Here is a 20,792-nt window from a genome sequence, read left to right as displayed (position 1 = left end):
TATTAGATGATCATCAACGGTTGGCACCGTTGCTCCACAATGCCCACCTGGCTTTTGCCCGTTGATGCGCCATCGCTATGAGAATTCAAGTAGTAGGACACACATTACTAGGAAGAGTATCCATAGGCGTCTCGCAAAGCTCTCCAAGGTTGGGTGAGACTGATTTTATTGTTTTGCTCCTCGTGTCGACCATTAGCAGTCATAGTGTCTGGTCGCCGTATTTGTTATGGTGGACCTCACACAAGAGGAAAAAGATGACATGAGGCTTGTCCATGCTCACGACGGGCCGGTCAACGGGGATGCACGGGAGGCCCTTGTAGGCATGGAGCGCCCAGATCTCGGTGGCATCTAGCATGCCATCCTTCACCCATTCCATGTCCTCCATACAGTGTGAATTGTCATTGTTGCCCCTCAATTCAGATCCCACTTGTCATCCTCTTGTCTCAAAGTAGGTGAGAATTAGAAGAAGCTAGAGGGCCTCGATGCAAACATTTTCTTTCAGCTCCACACCCACCGCACCGCACACCTGGGGAGAAAAAGAACCAAAGAATGTAGTATTTATTATATTTAATAACTGAAAAAAAGGGTTTCATTTCAGTGTTCTTCGGCTGCTGCTCTGCTCTGGTTTGGCTGCGTCCAAGCTGCTGCCTTTTCTCGGTTCCCCCTACCATTCGTTCACGCGTTTCCCCCGCCGCAGAGAGCAGAGTAGATCTCCTCCCTCATCATTCGCGTCGCGCCGTCACCACCAAGCATCGCAATTCCTCACGCTTTCCCATCTGCTGCTCATGCCATTGCCCATCCCCCGCTTCCTCTTCTTGCTCTCCCCTGCGATGAATGGAGCCGCCGCCACCTCTGCTCCAGCTTCTCCTGCCGCTGGCTTCCCTTTCCTGCCTACTGCTCGCCCGCGGTAGTGCAGTCGATGTGTCCTCAGGTTTGTTTTTGCTGCTCAAAGTGGCTGGCCTCATCTTTCTGGTGCTTCGCGTCCAGCCGCCTCCGTCGACCCCACGCTCAAGGTGAACCCGTCGCCGGCTGCACACGTTGTGGCACCCCACCGCCGCGCTAGAGCGTGCCGTGGCTCCAGGCCCGTGGCACAGCAAGATCCCGTGGCGGGTTCGAGGATGGGCAGCGCGAGGGTGGCCTGGATGTCGTAGATGAGCGCGTAGCTGATGCGCGCGTACTCGCCGGTGTCCTACTCGCCGGCGCGGCCACACCCCGCGGGCGGCCCCGGTGGCGGCACGACCAGGCGCGGGTGGCCCCGGCGGCGGCGCGGCCAGGCGCAGGCGGCCTCGTCGACGACGCGGCCAGGCCCCGGCGGGGGACGATGGTCGGCGGGGGTCAGGCGCGACGCATGGAATGGGCGTGGGAGTCACGGCGCGAGGGCTATCTGAGAGAAGAAACGAACCGTTTTTTTTAATCAGTGGTATTGGTGGGTAATTACCCACCAACTCCACGAGAAGGTTGATATCAGGAGGTTTTGGAGCAGCAAAAGAGGTGCTCCAAAACTCCATCCCCATTTGTACTACAACTCCATGGAGTTTTGGAGCTTGGATGTTTGGCTAGAAAACTGGGTGGAGTTGCTGGAGTTCAGCTCTAGATCGCTGCCAAACACACCCTAAGCGTCCAGGTGTCGATGATGTTGGCGTTGTGGGAACGTGGGCAGCGGGTGGGACCCTGACCACCGCAACAGCAACGGCGGAAGATGTTGACAAACTTCAGTGTGCCGCCACCAGCGGTGACACACATTCCGGTTTGTTTCCGGGTCAAAACATGGATCTGCGGGGAGCGGTAGGTACTGCAGCCTGCGGCTCTCCTCGAATACGTCGCAGAATAGGACACCGTGGGATAAGTCGACCCAGCACAGTAGCCGGTTACTGACGGTGACGACAGTGTTGGTGTTCCACATTGAAGGCAATTCCTCATCTTCATGGTCGCCGTCGCCGAAGGTGACGCGCTGACGCTTGATGCTCCACTCCCCAGACCGGAACATGAAGAGCTCGGCTGCCAAAACCTCTGGCGTTTCCCGGCTCACACCCACCATCTTCAGTTCTGCCACCACGAGCTCATCCTCGCCATGGCACACGAGACCAGTGGCTGATGTAATAAGACTTCGACGCAGATCGAGTTCCCGAGAACCATGGGTTCTCTTCCTTGGTGACATAGTAGGGCAGGAGCAGCGACAGCCTGCCGACAGCGACGGTGGCCGAGGCGGGTCCGCGGCGGCGGAGCCGGCGTTGTAGACGAAGTCGTCAACCGTGTGTCACCGTTGATGCCCTTCTTTGACGATACAAATCTGGATGAGCACGGAGTCGCCATGCGTCGCGGCGACTGTAGAAGTAGAATAATAGACATCGACGCCGTCAGGAAGCTGGAGGCACACGCACGAAGCTGCCGGGGGCTCTGCAAGGTGGAGGCCGACTTGGATCAGGTGGCCGGAGGTGGTGCGGGAGGCCGCCAGCGTCCTGGCGTCGGCCGTGGGGCAAGAGGAGGAGGAGCCCTCGACCTTTGTCTTGCAGGGCTGCTAGAGCAACACCCACCGCGGGTAGCCGCCGGACGACGAACCGGAGGAAGGTTGCGCCGTTTGAACAGCCATGGGCGCCGGAGGAAGGCTCCGCCGCAGCCGAGGCTCGACCTTTATCTTGCTCCGTCGGGAAGATCGATCCGTCGTTGATGTAGATGCAGAGCTGTCCGTTGTTTGCGGTGGCCTCCAGAGATTTGTTTCCAAAAACGGTTTGTCTGTGTGGAGTACGAGTTTGACTAATTTGTTCCTTGCGGCAGAAAATTGCCCATGGGTGCATTATTGTTTAGTTTGAATGATGGATTTACATAAACCTCGTTTAACTCCAACTTGTAATTTGTAAACAGGGATTTTCATCACGATTCATTTGTGTGGAACTACTAGCTCAACTTGCAATACAGAATCCTTCCCCGTTCTTTTATTTGCGACCAATACTGAATCTTTTTTCGGATGAATCCTTCACCGTTCTTTTATTTGCAACCAATACAGAATCCTTCCTCATTCTTTTATTTGCGACCAATACAGAATCCTCCTTTTCTCTACCTAATATTAAAGCAAGTAAGGTTTCTGCCCAGGATTTTCATATGTCGTAGCCATTTTGCAAAAAAGTCCCTCAACTTTCATGGAATCAACCTGCAGTCCAAATTCTAAAGAGAGAGGGGTCTCGGGTGGAAAATGGAGGGAAGGGTGCCTCCTCAGTCCTGCAGCTCCGTGAGTTCATCCATACCCGCGCCGGTGATGACAACCACCACCACGGCTCCGACGCCTCGATCCCCCGCCCGTGCACCCGCACCGCGACCAGAGGCTCCCTCCTCGGCAGCCCTCGCCCCATCCCGAGCGTCGCCGCTCCATCAACGCGCGGCGCGGGAGCACAGAGCAGCAGCAGGTCCATGCCGCAGTGGGGCGGCACGTGATGGGGGATAGCGGCGCCATCGACGACCGAGATTTAGGCGCGGCCACCTGCTTGCTCGGCGGAATGGCCTGATTGCTGCTAGTTTTTTATATGTGCTGGTAGCAGAGCGGCGACGAGGGAGGAAGGAGAGGAAGATTCACGGTCGTGCTGTTCTGCTTCGCCTCTACTTGCGTTTCCATTGGGATGGTGCTCATTTACTTTTTGGTTTTCGGTGGCTCGAGCCTCAAGGGGCTGGGGCTGCGGGGACACGGGAGCTTATTGGAGGGGAAAGTTTCTAGCGTTTCAATTTTGACAGTTCTAGGTATTTGCGCACAAGTCCTTGGCCTTTTTTTATTTCCACACGTGGCCATGTGAGATAGCGGGTGCGCCAGGCCTCCGTGGATGGGATGTCGGCCATCCTCCTGGCAGCGGTGGCCGGGTAGAGTGACCAGGCATTGGTGCCAGCGGAGACAGCGAGGAAGGCCCCATTGAGGAGGCGGAGGGCGAGCGTGGCAACGGCGAGGAGTGTGCAGTTGTGGAGGGTCCGGGTGGAGCAGGAGCACCTGGAGGGGTCCATGGATGTGGATCTGGTGGCAAATTGAAGGGAGGGACTAGCGGGAGCAGAAGTGGGTGGCAGTGTGGTTGACGCCGACGAGGAGGAGGAGGAGGAGGAGGAAGAAGAAGGTGGCGAGGGGAGGAGGGTATTCCTTTAGAGATGTATTAAAAAAACACGCTAACAAAAAGTTTCACCATAGCAACGCACGTATGAAAAGTATTTGGTTGGATGCTTAATTGAGCAGTGGTTTGTTTACGAATAGAGTATTAGGTTAATGCCTGTCTTACTTGAATTGAAAGCGCTGAACAATGATCCACAGTAATGGTAGAATAGCAGTTGTTGTTTAACTTAGTACTGACTTGGTGTTTGTTCCCGTTGCAACGCACGGGCATATATTTGCTAGTACAGAAAAAAATATGAATTTCAATATATACAACCATCATGTCACTATTTTCTACTTCCTCCATTTTAAAACGCAAGTCGTTTGTGGTTTTCTAAATACATAGATTTTATGCACCTAAATATAGGGTTACGTCAACTTACATTTTGAAATGGAGGAAATAATTTTTTTATTTGCGAATGGCTAAGAGCAAGTAAATAGGTGTTGTTTGATGACTACCTCATGCAATGGCATGTAATGCAACAACCAAAACAATTTCGATGCAATGACCTCCCCCTCCAACGGCCACTACACCCACCTGCTCCAGAACTGGTGGTGGAAAGGTATAAATGCCGGTTTGGCTAAAACCGGTGATGATAGGTAGGTGGTGAAGATAATTTCTGTAGTAGTGGAGTTTTGCTATGTCAACAACCTTATTAGAGTGTGACAATATAGGCACAAAGTATTTGATACCTAATCCATTTTTTTCTTGCTATGACAAAACACATAGAGAATGGCTATCATTTTTTCAGAAAGTGTTAGGAAGGGGATGCTTGAAATACGGTTCATATCCTCACAAAATCAAATAGGGTTTACAAAAGCTTTACTATTGAAGAGCTTGCTGGAAAAAAATAGAAGGAAATATCAACTTGAGGAAGCTGAGATTGAGGTTGTTAGCTAAGTTCTTAATGGTCTCCATGTCTATTGTAAACTTATACTCCACTTTAATCTAAAAAATTGTCAATTGTAATCTCAGTCTGTGACTCTATTGACCTTGGACTGTATCTTCAGAAGAAATCAGTTTAAACTGAAGTAACAACTAACTTAAGAGTAGGATTATGTGATGATTGTTTCAAAGATCAATAAAAAGAATGTGGCCCCTACCGGAGTATTTAGGCTTCCACAAGACAAGATCTCACTGGAATTAAAGAGTGTCGGACGGTAAAAGTTAATTAGCCAAAAGAGAAACTTTGGGTCTGTGGAAGAGAAGGAATGCTCAGGTGTCATATATCAATTATTCGAAAAGAAATATATATTTAAGGGATGATTCTGGGATATTTCAACAGTTGTTAATTTGTAAAATGAGATTAAATTTGAGGATTTGGACTCCAATCATGAACCGTGATGAAGTCCATGCACAAATCATGTGCTAACTTGTTATATGTGCATGAACGCTAAACAGCATCAGTGAACAATTGAGTCGAAAATCTCCTCGTGCAAAAATTTGAATAAACTCAGTTCTTGATGGTCTCAGTTCTAAATTTTGACTGCATGTTATTATTGTCAGCAAACCGCAAGATTTTTCATTTTTCATCAGGGAAATAAATGGACAGGATTGTCCTTTGTTTCTAACGACAGGAAACCCAACATGGAATTGGAATTGTTTGCATGATGCAAAAAAAAAAAAGAAACCAAGCAACAACACAAAATTTAAATCAGCAGAATTTAAAATGATAAGGAGCAAGCACAAAGTGTTGTACTGACAAAAAAGATTATAGCAGCAAATTCAATCACAAATGGTTGCAACCACACACAATTAATTGTTGGACTATATAAAACATACTGCTGCCAGCTTGTCATGTCCAACGAGCCAACAGTTCAAGCATCACCAGCCTTAATCTCCATCAACAACCAATCCTTCCTCAAATTCAATGGTAGCCCCAAAAGAGATCTTAATCGGAGGCCATTGTCATTGCTAAGAATGCTATATGCTTTCAGCATATCATCGCGATCCAAGCCATAGCTAGGTATATCTTGAAGTGCCGCCAAGATCTCTGACGCTTCCACAGCAGGCTTTGCAAACGACTTGCAAGAAGATTGCAGCATCGAATTCCTGGAATCATAGGCTCTGAGCTTCTCAATATCCATCTGACTAGTCTGGCCTAGGCTTGTTGATGTACCATCGCTACTACAAATTGGATAAGAATTCAAGTAGTAGGATATACTGCTAGGGATTAGAGCACGTCCAAGGAACCGTCCTCCAGGGTATTTTGACACTGATTGTATTGTCTTGCTCCTTGTGTCAACCTTTAGCAGCCATAGTGTCTGATCACCATATTTGACATGGTGATCCTCACACAACAGGAAGCAGATTACATGGGGTTCGTCCATGCTCACGATGGGGTAGTCAAGTGGGACGCGCGGGAGCCCCTTGTAGGCTTCGAGCGCCCAGAGCTCGGTGGCATCAACCATGCCGTCCATCACCCACTCCATGCCCTCCGTCCTTAACGTATAGGTGTGGATGGTGTAGGCATGGTTAGAATGTTCACACTTGGAGGTACCGGCGCCACCGCAACAGCAGCGGGGGAAGATGTTGACAAACTTCAGCACGCCACCGGCGGTGACGCCCAAGTTCCGGTTTGATGCCCGGCCGAATAAGGGAACCTTGGGGAGTGGTAGATACTGCAACCAAGGGCTCTCCTCCAACACGTCACAGAAGAGGACGCCGCGGGATAAGTCGACCCAGCACAGTGTCCTGCCGCTCATGGGGAAGACGGTGTCGGTGTTCCACCATGAGGGCAGTTCCTCAAGTTCACCGTCGCCGGCAACGGAGGAGCAGATCCGCGGACGCCTGATGCTCCACTCGCCAGACCGGAACATGTAGAGCTCCGCCGCCTTCGTCTCCAGCGTGACCCTCACAGTAGCCGTGTGGAGCTCCGCCACCACGATCTGGTCATCACCGTGGCGCAGGATGCCGGTGGCATCAGTTACCAGATATTGAATCATGGGACGATATGTGACATTGTAAGACGGGAGCAGCGACAACGACGGTGGCCGTGAGGGGTCGGCGGCGGCGCTGCCGGCGTTGTAGACGAAGTGGTCAAGAGTGTCATCGGATGCAAACGACCTTTGATCTAGATTGACCCGGAGGAGCAACGAGTCACCGTCCGCGGCGACGACGGTAGCATACTTGGCGTAGACACCTTCAGGAAGCTCCACGCGTAAGGCCGACGTTGCCGGGGGCTCTGCGAGGCCGAGGGAAACTTGGATCCGGTGGCCATTGCTGGTTCTCGCGGCCGCCAGTGTTTTGGCGTCAGGCGTGATGCGGGATGAGTCTTGGACGTTGGACTTGACGTATTGCTCCAGCATCACCCATCGTGGGTAGCCGGCGGCGGACGACGAGCAGGAGGGAGGTTGCGCCGTCTGGACTTCCATGGGCGCCCACGCGGCCCCGGCTGGACGTGGGTTTTCCCTACGCGATCCGTTGTTTGTGGTGCTATCCAGAGATTTCTTTTGTTTTCATTATATAAGAAACGATCACAAACGCAAACTTTCAAAGGTGAGTTTGACTAGGATTCTCGTGGAGTTAATTTTTCTTTTTTTTTACCAAACAGGAGGGGAGAGCATCTCCAACAGTTTCCTTTAAACGGATTCAACTACCGTATCAGAAGTGTTGGGGGCTCTTCCAAAAAATTTTCCTCCCAAAATCATATCAACCTATAGCAGATCGCTAATAACTAGCCCCCAATATTTTCAAAACAGGCTACATCATCGTACGCGGCATCCAGCGCAGGGGCTCAACTTCGCTGCAACCCAATGGCGACGGCGGCGTGCCATGCTCGTCCTCGTTAGGAGGGGAGAGCATCTCCAAACAGTTTCCTTTTCCCCAATCCAACTACCGTATTGAGAGTGTTCGTAAAAAAATTAGTGCTCTATCACCAAACCCCTACTAGTTATATAGAATTTAGAAGTTGTGTAAAAAAGACCATGCAAATCGACCCCTCAATCTTCATTTATTGATCTTCCTTCTTTAGCGAATCGGGGTTAGGTATTTGGGTGTTAGGATTTGGGATTTACAGGAATACTGTGGGAGGAAGTTCAGGTTGGCGGTGGATATGGATGCCTTGGATGGCATGGTTCCGCCGTTGCCAGCGGCGCTGATGTTGGAATATTTCTAGCATATGCATGTACTAAATTTTCTGGTATGTCAAGTACTTGACAATTTTCATTTTACATTTTTCTACTTGGTCAGCAGCATGGCAGCATGCATTTTTTTAACGTAATGTGATAACTACGTGTATGGTTAATAGCCATGGCAGGTCAACATTCGTCATCTTCTAGGGCCTGCTGCGTGGTGACATCGTGATGGCTATGTTTTTAATGGCAATCTCTTCATCGAGGTTGACACAATAAAATTCAGGTTGATGAAATTGAAAAAGGACAAGATAAGGAAAAACATCATAAAAGATTATAGGCATCAGAGTGTTAGTAATAGTAGAAATAAAATAGATAACTGAATATACTTTACCCGGCAACAGTGTCAGAAAATCATGTTGGCGCCTCCTGTGCACGTAAAATAGTCGCAAACGCACGGTGACAATATCTAGTCTAGCTCTCTTATAAATACTAAAAAAAGAATCAGCCTAGTAATAATAACATTGTAAAATGTTGCATTATTAGAACACCATTAAACTCGTATTCCTGAAATTCAATCGCATACATGATTGTCAACGCGCACCTTCTTAGAACATAAGAACCATACTGCTAGCTCATGTTATCAGCCGACGGATCAATCTTCACTAGCTTTAATCTCCATCAACAACCAGTCCTTCCTCAAATTCCTCGGTAGACTTAAAAGGGATCTGAACCGGTGGCCATTGCCGTGGCTTAGAATTCTATAGGCGGCTTTTAGCATATCATCATGATCCAAACCATAGCTAGGTATCTCTTGAAGTGCCGCCAAGATCTCTGACGCTTGCACTGCAGGCTCCGTAGACAACTTGCAAGAAGATTGCAGCATCGATTTGCTGGCATCGTCATCTCTTACCTGAACTAGTGATCTCTCGATGTCAATCTGGCTTTGGCCATTCGATTTCGACGTCCCATCGCTTCTACTGGTTGGATACGAGTTCAAGTAGTAGGACACATTACTAGGAATTAGAGTATCAGGATACCACCGTCGTTCTTCTTGGTAGAGTGAGACTGATTGTATTGTTTTGCTCCTCGTGTCTACCATTAGCATCCATACCGTCTGATCACGGTAACAGGCTTTGTTGTCTTCTATCATGAGGAAGCAGATGACATAGGGTTCGTCAATGCTCACAACGGGGTGGGAGAGGGGGATGCGCGGAAGGCCCTTGTAGGCGTCAAGTGCCCAGAGCTCCGTGGCATCCACCATGCCATCCTTCACCCACTCCATGTCGCTCATCCTCAGCGTCCAGGTGTTGACGACGTAGACACCGTGAGAACGTTGGCAACCGGTGGCACCCACGAAGCCGCAGCAGCAGCGGGGGAAGATGTTGACGAACTTCAATGCGCCGCCACCATCGGTGACGCATACGTTCCTGTTCGATGGCTTGCCGTAGCAGGGATCCATGGGGAGCTGCACGTACTGCAGAATGGGGCTCTCCTCAAACACGTCGCAAAACAGAAGACCCATGACTAAGTTGACCCAGCACAGTACCCGGTCGCCGATGGGGACGACGGTGTCTGTGTGCAACCATAAAGGTAACTCCCCGAATTCCCGGTCGCCATAGCTCATCCGGGGACGCTTGAGGATCCACTCACCAGATCGGAACAGTAAGAGCTCGGCCGTCTTCAGCTCCAGCGAGTCCTTCCTCGCCGGCTTCAAACTGAGCTCCGCCACCACGAGCTCGTCCTCGCCACGGCGGATGAGGCCGGTGGCACGAGTATGCAGTTGATGAGCCTGAGGACCTGAGTAATCATCAGTTATGTAGTAAGGTGGGAGCATCGACAATGACGGCTCCCTTGGGGGCTCCGCGGCGGCGGCACCGGCATTGTAGACGAAGTGGTCAGTCGTGGCGTTCCAAAACCCTCCGAGATCGTTGGTGACAGTAACCTGGATGAGCACGGAGTCGCCGTGCGCCGCGACGACAGTAGGGTACCTCACGTCGACGTCGTCAGGGACCTGGAGCTGGAGGCACACGCACGACGCCGCCGGGGGCTCCGCGAGGCGGAGGGAGACTTGGATCGGGTAGCCGGAGGTAGTGCGGGCGGCCGCCAGTGTCTTGACGTCGGCCGGTGTGGAGCAAGATGAGTCTTCGTCTTCGTCATTCTTCTTGTAATTCATCTCGAGCAGCACCCACCGTGGGTAGGCGGCGGACGACGAACCCGGGGAAGGTTGCGTCGTTTGGTCTTCCATGGGCTCCGCCACCGCCGCCGCTGGAGGTTTATTTTCCCTACGCCGTCGGGACGTTTGATTTGATCCGTGCATGCGAAGGAATCCTGAGATTTATTTGTATAAGGAAGAAATGGTGTACCCGTCTCCATTGCTAACGGAAACTAACTTTCTCTACGAGTTTGAATAGGACTCCTGTGGCCGCAATTGACCTATACAATGAAACTTCATTGTTTATCAGTTTAAACGATTTGTACTTGGATTCGAATACCATGAATCTCGATTGATTTTTCCGAACGGCAACTAGTGTCTAGTTATATCTTCTTCCGAATAGAAGTCAGATCCATGTGAATATAATTACTAGGCGCGACTTCTCGGAAGAAAATTGAAGTAGTCGGAGACCCTGCTGGGAACTGGAGCTCCTCCAAGCAAGTGCAGCCGTCCTTCAGGCTTCAGGTTAGCAGGAGCGTCTGAGGCTGCCCGTACTGGACGAACGCCGGTGAACGCTACGCGTTCCTCCAGTACCGCGGTAGCGTAAAATGGACTGCACCGCGGTACTAGGAGGGTCATGCTAAAGAAGAGGAACGGTCCCCTCCCTCTATTTCCAGCAGACTCCCAGTATACGTCATCTCGGCCTCCCGCCGCCGCCAGCCCCAACCACCCCACCCTCGCGCCCGTGCTCGGAACCGAGAGGCTGTGTCGTCGCTTGCCGAAGGAGAGTGCCGACGAGTGGCGTCGTACTGAAGAGGCCGAGTGCGGCCGCTCCGGACAATTTGTTCAGTGCAAGAGAAGGGCGCCATCCTGGAGAAGGCAGGTTCTCCCCCTAGATCCGAGGGTCTCGGAGGTGGGGATCAAAGGAGGAGGCCCGTTCCGACGGCCGGAGTAGCGTGGCAGGCGGAAACAGGCGTGGAGAGGTTCAGCGAGAGCGCGAACGTCCGCGCAAGCGGCGGCGGTGAGGTTCACCGGTTCAGGCGGGCACATCCAAGGAGAGCTCCACCATGCGCTCCAGCCGGCGACCTGCCTAACTCAGGTATGTCCTCCCTTGGTACCCCCTACATTTGTCCAAGATCTAGCTGCAGATGCCCACAGTAGCCGTGCGCGAATACAGTTCCTCCAGGAAGCACTGCCGGCGGACCTAGGGGCTGCGTTCCTAGCCAGGGTGGCTAGGAAGGACCCGCAACCAGAAGGCCTCGTCCCTGACATGGACAAGTTCCTCCATCTCCTCGAGGAAGACGACATGGACAAGTTGCAGTGTTTGCTTTTTATCTATTGCCGTGAACTGAATCGGTCAAACCGATTCACTGTCAAAATGCAACAGGTTTTTTTTTTCATGTTATGGTTTCAGATCAGAGCCTCAACAGGTTCATGGAGATTTAATCTTTGAGGGATGAAACTAATATTATTTTGATTGGATTTGCAGCTTTGTTTGTTTTGAGAGGGCATACTTGTGCTTGTGCTTGTGCTTGTTGTTTGCCTTTCATTTAGCCTGCAAAAATTTGTCATTTCCTTTTTGTCAGATGGTTAATATTTTGCATTGTTTCATCCAGCATGTTAATTCATGTACCAAACTGTCCAGCTTATCAATTATCGTTCTGTTGAAGTTTTCATAATGGTCACTTACAGGAGCTAGTAAGAGATAATATTTTTGTGTATATTTAGACTGTCATCCTCAAATGCCATTTCCATAAGACCATTTGGGCTGCCCATGTGAAAAAAAAAGCTTAGGTTGTCTCTTCCTTTTTTTTAAGGGGAAACTAAAAATTCGTTCAGAATATGACGAAGTATGGTGACCTGTCTTCATGAAGTGTGGATTTATAACTAGAAGAAAGCTGGTACCTTTTCTCTCATTGCATTTTAGTAAGTGCAAGCTTGGCTCTGACTGTTTGCTATGACTTGAATTAAGTTTATGCGGGGAAACTAAAAATTCGTTCAGAATATGGCGAAGTATGGTGACCTGTCTTCATGAAGTGTGGATTTATAACTAGCAGAAAGCTAGTACCTTTTCTCTCATTACATTTTAGTAAGTGCAAGCTTGGCTCTGACTGTTTGCTATGACTTGAATTAAGTTTATGCGGGGAAACTAAAAATTCGTTCAGAATATGGCGAAGTATGGTGACCTGTCTTCATGAAGTGTGGATTTATAACTAGCAGAAAGCTGGTACCTTTTCTCTCATTACATTTTAGTAAGTGCAAGCTTGGCTCTGACTATTTGCTATGACTTGAATTAAGTTTATGCATTTCACAGTTAGTGCTTAGGTTTTGCTTGCTGTTCCAAAGCCTGGATTTGAGCATAGCTTTGATCTGGAAAAAAAATCCAAAAGGTTTTTATTAATGGTTCTCAATTTCAGCATACCTGCAGAATCTGAAAAAATTCCTGGAACTAGTTTGTTCTGATTGAAAGCTTGCTATTTCAAAAGTAACCTACATTATTATGTTCACAATGCATCTTTTTAGATATAACCAGTTACTTGAAAAAAGTAAATTGTGCCCTACATTTAATCTAAATTTGGTGGCTCATGAGAACTTTGCATACTCACATATAATGCTTAGATATAACCATTGGTATCTTGTTTGCCTGTGATTTTAGGATGGATCCTAACCAGTCCAAAGTTCCTGATGGATCACAAGGAGTTTTCCCTAGTGGCAACATTTCTCCCTACCAAGCTGCCTGGAACCATACATGTATGGCTACCAAGGTCCTCCATCCTGGTTCCCCCAAGGATTCCAGCAGCTTCCACCTAATGTCCCAATGATGCATCCAAGTACCGATGCTCCACAAGTGTTTCATCTGGCTGAAATGGCAGATGCATCTGTGCAAAATGATGAGGTAGATGTGGAGGAAGTGCCTATCCCACCAGCGCTAGCTCCTACAAGAAAAGGAAGGAGGAAAAAAATGGTCAATAGGACCAAGTTAGGCAACTTCAACCCAGATGAAGATGTAAACATTGCGAAGTCATGGCTTGAAATAAGTTGTGGCCCAATTACAAGTACTGCAAAAAAAAGATCGCATGTGGGATAGGATTGTGTAGTGGTACAATTTGAGGAGGGGATCCTACCCAGAAAGGAGTTTGAGGTCTTTACAGAGCTATTGGAACATAATCAAGGCTGAAGTGGGGAAGTTTTCATCCTTCTATGCTGATGCCATTCGAGAGAATCCTAGTGGGATGTAGGATGCCGATAAGGTTTGCGGTTTGTTGACCCATTTTATTTTCTATGCATTTTTTTGTAAATTTAACAACAATTATTTCCTATTGCAGACCACTCATGCAGCAGCTAATTTTGCTGTATCCTCAAACACAACTTTGCTTACATGCATTGTTGGGAGATTATGAAGGATGAGCCCAAATGGCAGGATCCAAAGCCTAGAGGATTTGGAAAATCAACTGGAGGTGATGGTTTTGGAGAGGACAGTAGCCATGAACCTGACACCAACGACCTTGGAGATGATAATTCTAGCCCTACTGGATCAGCTAGGAGGAGGCCTATGGGCAGGGATTCAGCAAAAGCAGCCAAGAAGAAAGCAAATTCCTTTGCGGGTTCAACATCATCTTCGGAGTATGCTTCGAGGATGCAAGATCTATCATTGCAAAAAATTTCTATCCTGCAAGAAGAATCCATGCGTAAAATTGATCATTTCCAGCAGCTTGCCTGCATAGATGAGAAGTGGTTTGAGAAAATACGAAGCCACAATCAATCACTGTTAGACATTGAGCAAGAGAAGATTCGGATCATGCGTGAGAAGCATGACATGGACAAGAAAGAAAAGGAGAAGCAAGAGGATGAAAGGATCCTTGGGATTGATCTTAATGCCTGCACACCAGCTCAGCAAATGTATTATGAAGCTCTTCAGGAAGAAATTTTTGAGAAGATTGCAGCTAGGCGCGGGAAGAGACAGGGCCCTTGAACCATGGATGGGAGAGGCAACTTTATTTATGTTTTCTTGATTTTATTTCAGGGAACTAATTCTAACTGTTATCTGTTCTATCATCATGACACAATTTTATCTGATGTTGAGCCCATGCGGAATTAATTGGAACTGTTATTTATCTGATGTTGCCCTATGTCTAGTGAATATTTGCTGAATTAGATGTTGTTTGTGATGATCACGGAACATTACAAGTCTTAATAAATATTACATGATCACCGAATATTACAAGTCTTAAAAAATATTACATGACCACTAATTCATCTACTGATGATGAGATCCCAGCCTCATCCACTAGTGCTCGATGAGATCATATTGTAGCTGAAAGTGCGTGTTTTGATCATGAAGCCTATGGTGTGCGGCAACAAATGCCTCCCTGTCCGGATTGTTGCGGTACCGAACTGCTAGTTCTCCAATGTTCAAGAAATCAGTATCACGAGCATTGTCTTGTTCATCCTCCACTATCATGTTATGCAAAATAATGTAAGTCACCATTATATCATTAATATGGTTACGGTCCCAACCATACGCGGGTCCTTGGATCACTGCAAACCGAGTTTGCAGGACACCAAATGCACGCTCTATATCCTTGCGTGCACTTTCCTGTGCAGTGGCAAAGTGCTGGGTCTTTTGCTTCATGGGGTAACGAATAGTCTTAACAAAGGCTGCCCACTCAGGGTAAATCCCATCGGCAAGGTAGTAGCCATGTTAAAGGTCCTTCCATTGACCCAAATGACACGGGGGTTGAATGAACCCTGAGGTAAGCAGAGAATACTGGGGATCTATGAAGCACGTTAATGTCATTGTTACTTCCAAGCATGCCGAAGTAAGCATGCCATATCCATAGATCATGCAATGCAACCGCCTCTAAGATCATAGAGGGATGCTTCCCTCTGCCCGTGAACTGACCCTTCCATGATGTGGGGCAGTTCCTCCACTCCCAGTGCATGCAGTCAATGTTGCCTAGCATCCCCGGGAACCCACGATCCTCACCCTCTTGAAGAAGCCTAGCTACATCGGCAGCATTGGGTGCCCGTAGGTAATACTCGCCAAAAACATCAATGACAGCCCGACAGAAATGATGCAAAGCTTTTCGAGCAGTTGACTCACCAATACGCACGTACTCGTCAACAGCATCTGCTGGGACACCATAAGCGAGAATGCGTATAGCGGCGACGCATTTCTGAAGAGCCGATAGTCCTTCCTTGCCAGTGGCATCATACTTCTTTTTGAAGTAGTTATCTTGATTTTTAACAGCCTCTTTAATATGCTTGAATAAATGCCAATGCATCCGAAACCTGCAAAAACACTTCTGATATGAGGTACTAGAGACATGGGCTGATCAATCTTTGAAATATGCTCAACTTTACCTTCTACAGAATTGCTTATCATTGTAAACAGGGTTTGGAGCAAAGTAGTTGGCTTTGATCCTCTTGTGACTAGAAGGAAGGTCCCTCGGCCGAATGACCTTTCATGGCGCATCAAATTGACGGCGCGTGCGAGAGCTCTCTGCTTGCACTAGGTGGTTGTATGTTGCGGCCTCCGCTTCATCATGATCAACCAAGAAATGAGTATCATCATCTTCCTCCTCCATCATCCAGTACCTTCGCAAGGAGCCTGGGTAGCCGTCTATGGCGTTGGTAAAACACGAGGAAGTGAAGTTGTCCATGGTGCTTGGCCACTAGATGGAGGCATGCAAGTTGTAGCTAGCAAGGGTACCGGTTCATATACTTGTCATTGCTGTGCAATCATATTGTAGTGCTTCATGAGTGCAACAATCCCGCAAGAATTGTTTGCATGTGACCATACTGCTTTTGCAAAGCTGCACCATGCTACTTTGTCCATGCGTGAAGTACAGCTCTTGTAGTACGTCAAGGCAGGTGAGCATATTTTTTAATTACATATCATTAATTAAATAGTACTACTAACAATTACTACTTAATGAAAAAGTTGTATTACTAATTATTCACATTCCATGATTTAGGATAACCATTCTAAATGATCGTGTTATGAAGAAATGTGTTTGTTAAAATGAGATGGTAGTTGAAGATGGTTGAATAAAATATAGGGTAGTTGGTATAGAATATGTGGTATAGAGTAATACGGGTGCGGGAGAAATTGGTATAGAGGAGAGAATCTCGATAACTAGAATAGAATATTCCTTTTAGAGTATGGAAATAGAGTACGATGAGTGCGGAGAGTCTGAAGCCTCTCCCACTGCAGATCCGGTGCGTGCGGATTTTGGGGGACGGTGCGGCACAGCCTGCAGGGAGCAGGCGTGGCGCTGCAGGCAGGCTGGCGGCGCGGCTAGCAACGGCGTTGCGCGCGGTGCGGAGCAGAGGCAGCAGCAGCATAGCAGAGAGACAGCAGCGGCACGGCAGCAACAGCGACTCTTCCTGAGTTCATCCGTGCACTAGGGCGGCGATCTCTTCGTTCTGCTTGGTGTTGCTCCCCTCTTGGCCATTACAATACCATCTACGCTTTGTACTGCAGTCATCTCCTTTGCACTAGTATCTTTGGCTTGCATATTTTCTTCTACTTCTACACTGAGATGGCAAAAAAATGGCACTACTTTTGCGTGGGTGATTATTTCTTGTAGTCTTTTTTTTTTTGAACTAATAGGTATTTCAATGACTTGGGATGACTTGGCTAGTTCAATAACTTGGAATGCATTAGTAATTATTTTATTAAAATTTATGTTTTACAAACTTCAAAAATACTGTCAAAATCATCTTATGCTCACACTCATGAATCAAATGAGCTATCATCAGCCACACGGACATACGGGTCATCTTACACTCAGAATAAGTAATTAACTACAAATAATCAGGGTTGTCAAACTTCTAGCTTATCCAAACAGATTATCTCGATAGCAGATTCTTAGGAAATTTAGATTCTCAGGTAAGCTCAAACAATGTTACCTCAGTTTCCTCTGAGATAAGCCTCCTTTATTCCGTGCAGCCTAGCAGCCACTCCCTGCATGTCCATGCGCTCACTTGGGGATGGATTGGCACAGCAAAGTCCAGTCTTTAGCACTGAGGCTAAACACTCCAAGCTTTTCTCCTTAAAGGATACTGAAGTTCCTTGTGAGACATCACGCTCATCTTCTAGTAAGTCAGGATCTATAATCTTTAATATCCTGTCTGGATTCATCTCGACAAATCTTACAATGTTCAGTCCGTCCTTGAACATATCATCTGTTGGCCTCTTCCGCAAGAATATTTCAAGGAGGACAATTCCAAAGCTGTATACATCCCCAGCGATTGTAACTTCTCTGCCTGTTGCACACTCTGCAGATTATATATGAGATCTTTTTAGTCCAAAGATAACACAGCACATGAAAAACAAATGCAGTATGAGAACTGGCATTACCTGGAGCAACGTAGCCAATTGTTCCCTTTATGGCAATTGAAGAAGCCGAAGCTGAATCACCAAAAGATGGCATTATGGAGTCAACTTTAAACATTGCAAGACCAAAGTCTCCAACACGTGCTGTCATATTGTCATCCAAAAGAATGTTGCTAGGCTTCAGATCGCAATGAACAATAGTTCCTTGATAGTTATGATGAAGGTATTCCATTGCATCTGCGATGTCCACTACAATGCTTAGCCTTTGAGCCAGTGTAATGTGGTTCAGAGTTGAAGAGCTCCCATCGCCTGGGAATGGAGTGCAACAGAGTGTGCAAGTCGCCTTGTGGCATGAACTCATAAACTAAGGCTTTGAAATCATTTCCCTTTGAATCAATACTCGAGCATGCTGTTAGGATAGGAACTAGATTGCGATGCCTTATGTTTCTCAGAGCATTACATTCTGCCATGAAGCTCTTTTGTGCTCCTTTTCTCTCTAGGCAGAAAACTTTGACAGCAACCACAATTCTGTCTTGAAACAAAGTTCTTGGTATACAGAAGAGTATCTTCCTTTGCCGATTAACTTGGAAGAGGAGAACCCCTCGGTTGATCTTGCAAGATCAATGTATGTGACTTTGGGGAATTTGCTACCAAATGAGGGCAAAGATACATTCTTTTTCTTTTGTTTTACTCTCCAGAACAACATTGAAGTATGACTACTATTGCAAGTGATGCAATGCTGCCTAATGGGATCACAACTTTCTGTACAGTACAATGCTTGTTCTTTCTTGAATTCAGATGCATTGCAGAACACGGGCGTAGGTGCCGAACCAGTTGCCCTCCACAGAGGCCTGTGTTTCCGTCAATCCACACAGAAATTAAATTACTAAATATTCCGGCTGTTGGGACCTCACCCTCAAGGCGGTTGAATGACAAATCTAGTTGCTCAAGAAATTTTAGTCTTACAAGAGACACTGGTATTGAACCATTAAGGTGGTTGCGAGATAAGTTGAGAATTTGCAGGTTAGTTATATTCCCTAATGAAGTGGGTACGCTTCCACTGAAAACATTATGGCCTAGCTTAATATCTTCCAACCTTTCGCAGTTACCGATAGCGCTAGGGATTTCTCCAGATAGACTGTTTGATGAAATATCCAAATATGTGAGTTGTTTTGCATTGCCAATATCAGGATGAAGCGGGCCGCCTAGGTTGTTGGAAGATAACTCAATATTCAGCAATGTTTGAATTCCGAAGAGCTCCTTTGGTATGGTGCCTAGAAGGTTGTTGTTGGAAATGTTCAATATTTCAAGTGTTTGGAGGTTTCCAAGGCTTGGGGGTATGTGCCCATCCAACTGGTTCGATTCTAGATAGAGTCCAATCAAATTAGATAAATTACAAAGGGATGATGGAATAGGTCCTGTAAAGATATTATTATCTAATTGTAATCTCTGCAAGGATTTGAGAGTTCCAAGCCATTCCGGCACCGCACCTGTAAATCGATTCCCACCCAATTCTATACTGATCAGACTACGAAGCTTTGCTATACCAGAAGGGAAATCCCCTGACAGGTGATTGTTTGCCAAGTATAGGTACCGGAGTTGGCTGGAAAGGTTACCTAATGACTCTGGCACATTGCCTTGTAGACGATTACCAAGAACCGTGAGCACTTGTAGCTCAGTGCAATTGGCTAAGCTGTTCATAAACTTCCAGTCTTGCTCCTTACTTGCTTGGAGTTTGTTGTACTCAAAACTTAGTGCAAACAACTTCTGAAGTTTGCCGATGGAGCTAGGAATCACCCCAGTGAGCTTATTTCTTGACATGTCAACAATGTTCAGTTCCGAAGCATTCGCTATTGATGATGGGATATGCCCATGAAAGAAGTTGCCGCCTAGAGACATGTACTTCAGGCTTGGCAGAGAGCCTCCAAGATCTGAAGGTACATCTCCGCTCAGGTAATTGGAAGCAACGCTAAACACAACTAGATTAGAGAGATTCAGAACGAGCTGTGGAAAACGGCCAGACAACTTATTCTTGCCCAGGTGCAGCTCTTGCAGTCCCCGGAACCTTGCGAACTCATCTGGGATGTTGCCCTCGATATTATTGTTCATACAAGTAAAATTTTTTAGCACTGTGATATTGGCAAGAGAAGCAGGGATAGTTCCAGTTAGATTATTAGCAACAAGTATCAACTTTTGAAGGCTATTAGGCAAGTCGGCAGGAATCTGTCCAGTTAGCTGATTCTTACCCAGAGATAGCTCCTTGACTTTTGAACAGTTTGCAAGGCTGGGTTCCCTCCCTGTAGCATGTTATCGTTCAGTTTGAGTATTTGGAGGTGATGAAGTTGACCAAGGGATCGAGGGATCTCTCCACTGAATGAATTCGCCGACAATATTAGAACTTTTAGGAATGTTAGGTTTCCGATCGAGTGATGGAGATATTTGTCCTACCAAATCTCTATCTGTGAGATTCAGAGAAATGACACGATGTGGGTGCCTGACACTACATAGGACACCGTCCCAACTACATAAGTGGGTGCTTTCGTTCCAAGAAATCAAGAGTTCATTTGGATCCCTGATAATGGACTTTTTAAACTCCAGTAGTGCCAGACTATCTGAGTCGTTACCGGTGAAGGAGCAGATAGCAACATGTGTACAACGCACCATCAGCACCAAGAGAAAATGTACTCCAGTCGCAGTAAGCTTCATATTCAGAGTCACCCGATTTTTTTGCAAATGAACCCACAATCAAGTTTAATTTATAGAAGCCATATAAGTGAATATTGTGTCTGCAAACAGCCAAATCTGAATCTTAGTAATAAACAGCCTTGACCCGTAAAAATGTTCTGGTCGTTGGTCGTAAAAAAATTCTGGTTCGGCTAGCTTTAACCCATATTTTTCTAGAAACATGGTTTATTCTTCTTTCTTTCTTTACCAAAGGACATGGTTGCTTATTTTTATTGTAAATTATTGGATTTTAATTGTGGCAACACGATGATCAAGATTCCCCATCACCCACATCCGTAAAGACTATACCATCGTTCGGTGGTCATAGCTGTCCTATTGGTTGTAGGGTAATTTTGCTAGGAGAACTAAAGTTG

The 20,792-nt window shown here is 47.2% G+C and overlaps 3 protein-coding genes and 1 pseudogene across 3 annotated transcripts; all 4 read right to left on the bottom strand.

Annotated features, from left to right (window-relative positions):
* Positions 1–5,848: 5,848 nt before the first annotated feature.
* On the bottom strand, positions 5,849–7,498 carry LOC117834217 (uncharacterized). The gene has a single exon (XM_034713843.2). The coding sequence runs from the start codon at positions 7,496–7,498 to the stop codon at positions 5,942–5,944; it is 1,557 nt and encodes a 518-aa protein (XP_034569734.1). The 3' UTR covers positions 5,849–5,941.
* Positions 7,499–8,852: 1,354 nt separating this feature from the next.
* LOC117834216 (uncharacterized) lies at positions 8,853–10,453 on the bottom strand. The gene has a single exon (XM_034713842.2). The coding sequence runs from the start codon at positions 10,443–10,445 to the stop codon at positions 8,853–8,855; it is 1,593 nt and encodes a 530-aa protein (XP_034569733.1). The 5' UTR covers positions 10,446–10,453.
* A 4,187-nt stretch (positions 10,454–14,640) lies between these two features.
* LOC117834215 (protein ANTAGONIST OF LIKE HETEROCHROMATIN PROTEIN 1-like) lies at positions 14,641–15,637 on the bottom strand. The gene is given in 3 exon segments (XM_072290213.1): positions 14,641–15,053; positions 15,056–15,076; positions 15,079–15,637. Coding segments are annotated over 3 exon segments (993 nt in total).
* A 1,631-nt stretch (positions 15,638–17,268) lies between these two features.
* On the bottom strand, positions 17,269–20,400 carry LOC117866682 (uncharacterized; annotated as a pseudogene).
* Positions 20,401–20,792: the final 392 nt, after the last annotated feature.

Source organism: Setaria viridis, chromosome 8, assembly GCF_005286985.2.
Source record: "Setaria viridis chromosome 8, Setaria_viridis_v4.0, whole genome shotgun sequence".
Taxonomy (NCBI): domain Eukaryota; kingdom Viridiplantae; phylum Streptophyta; class Magnoliopsida; order Poales; family Poaceae; genus Setaria; species Setaria viridis.
The sequence above is the reverse complement of the archived record's forward strand: the minus strand, read 5'-3'. Positions and strand labels throughout refer to the sequence as shown.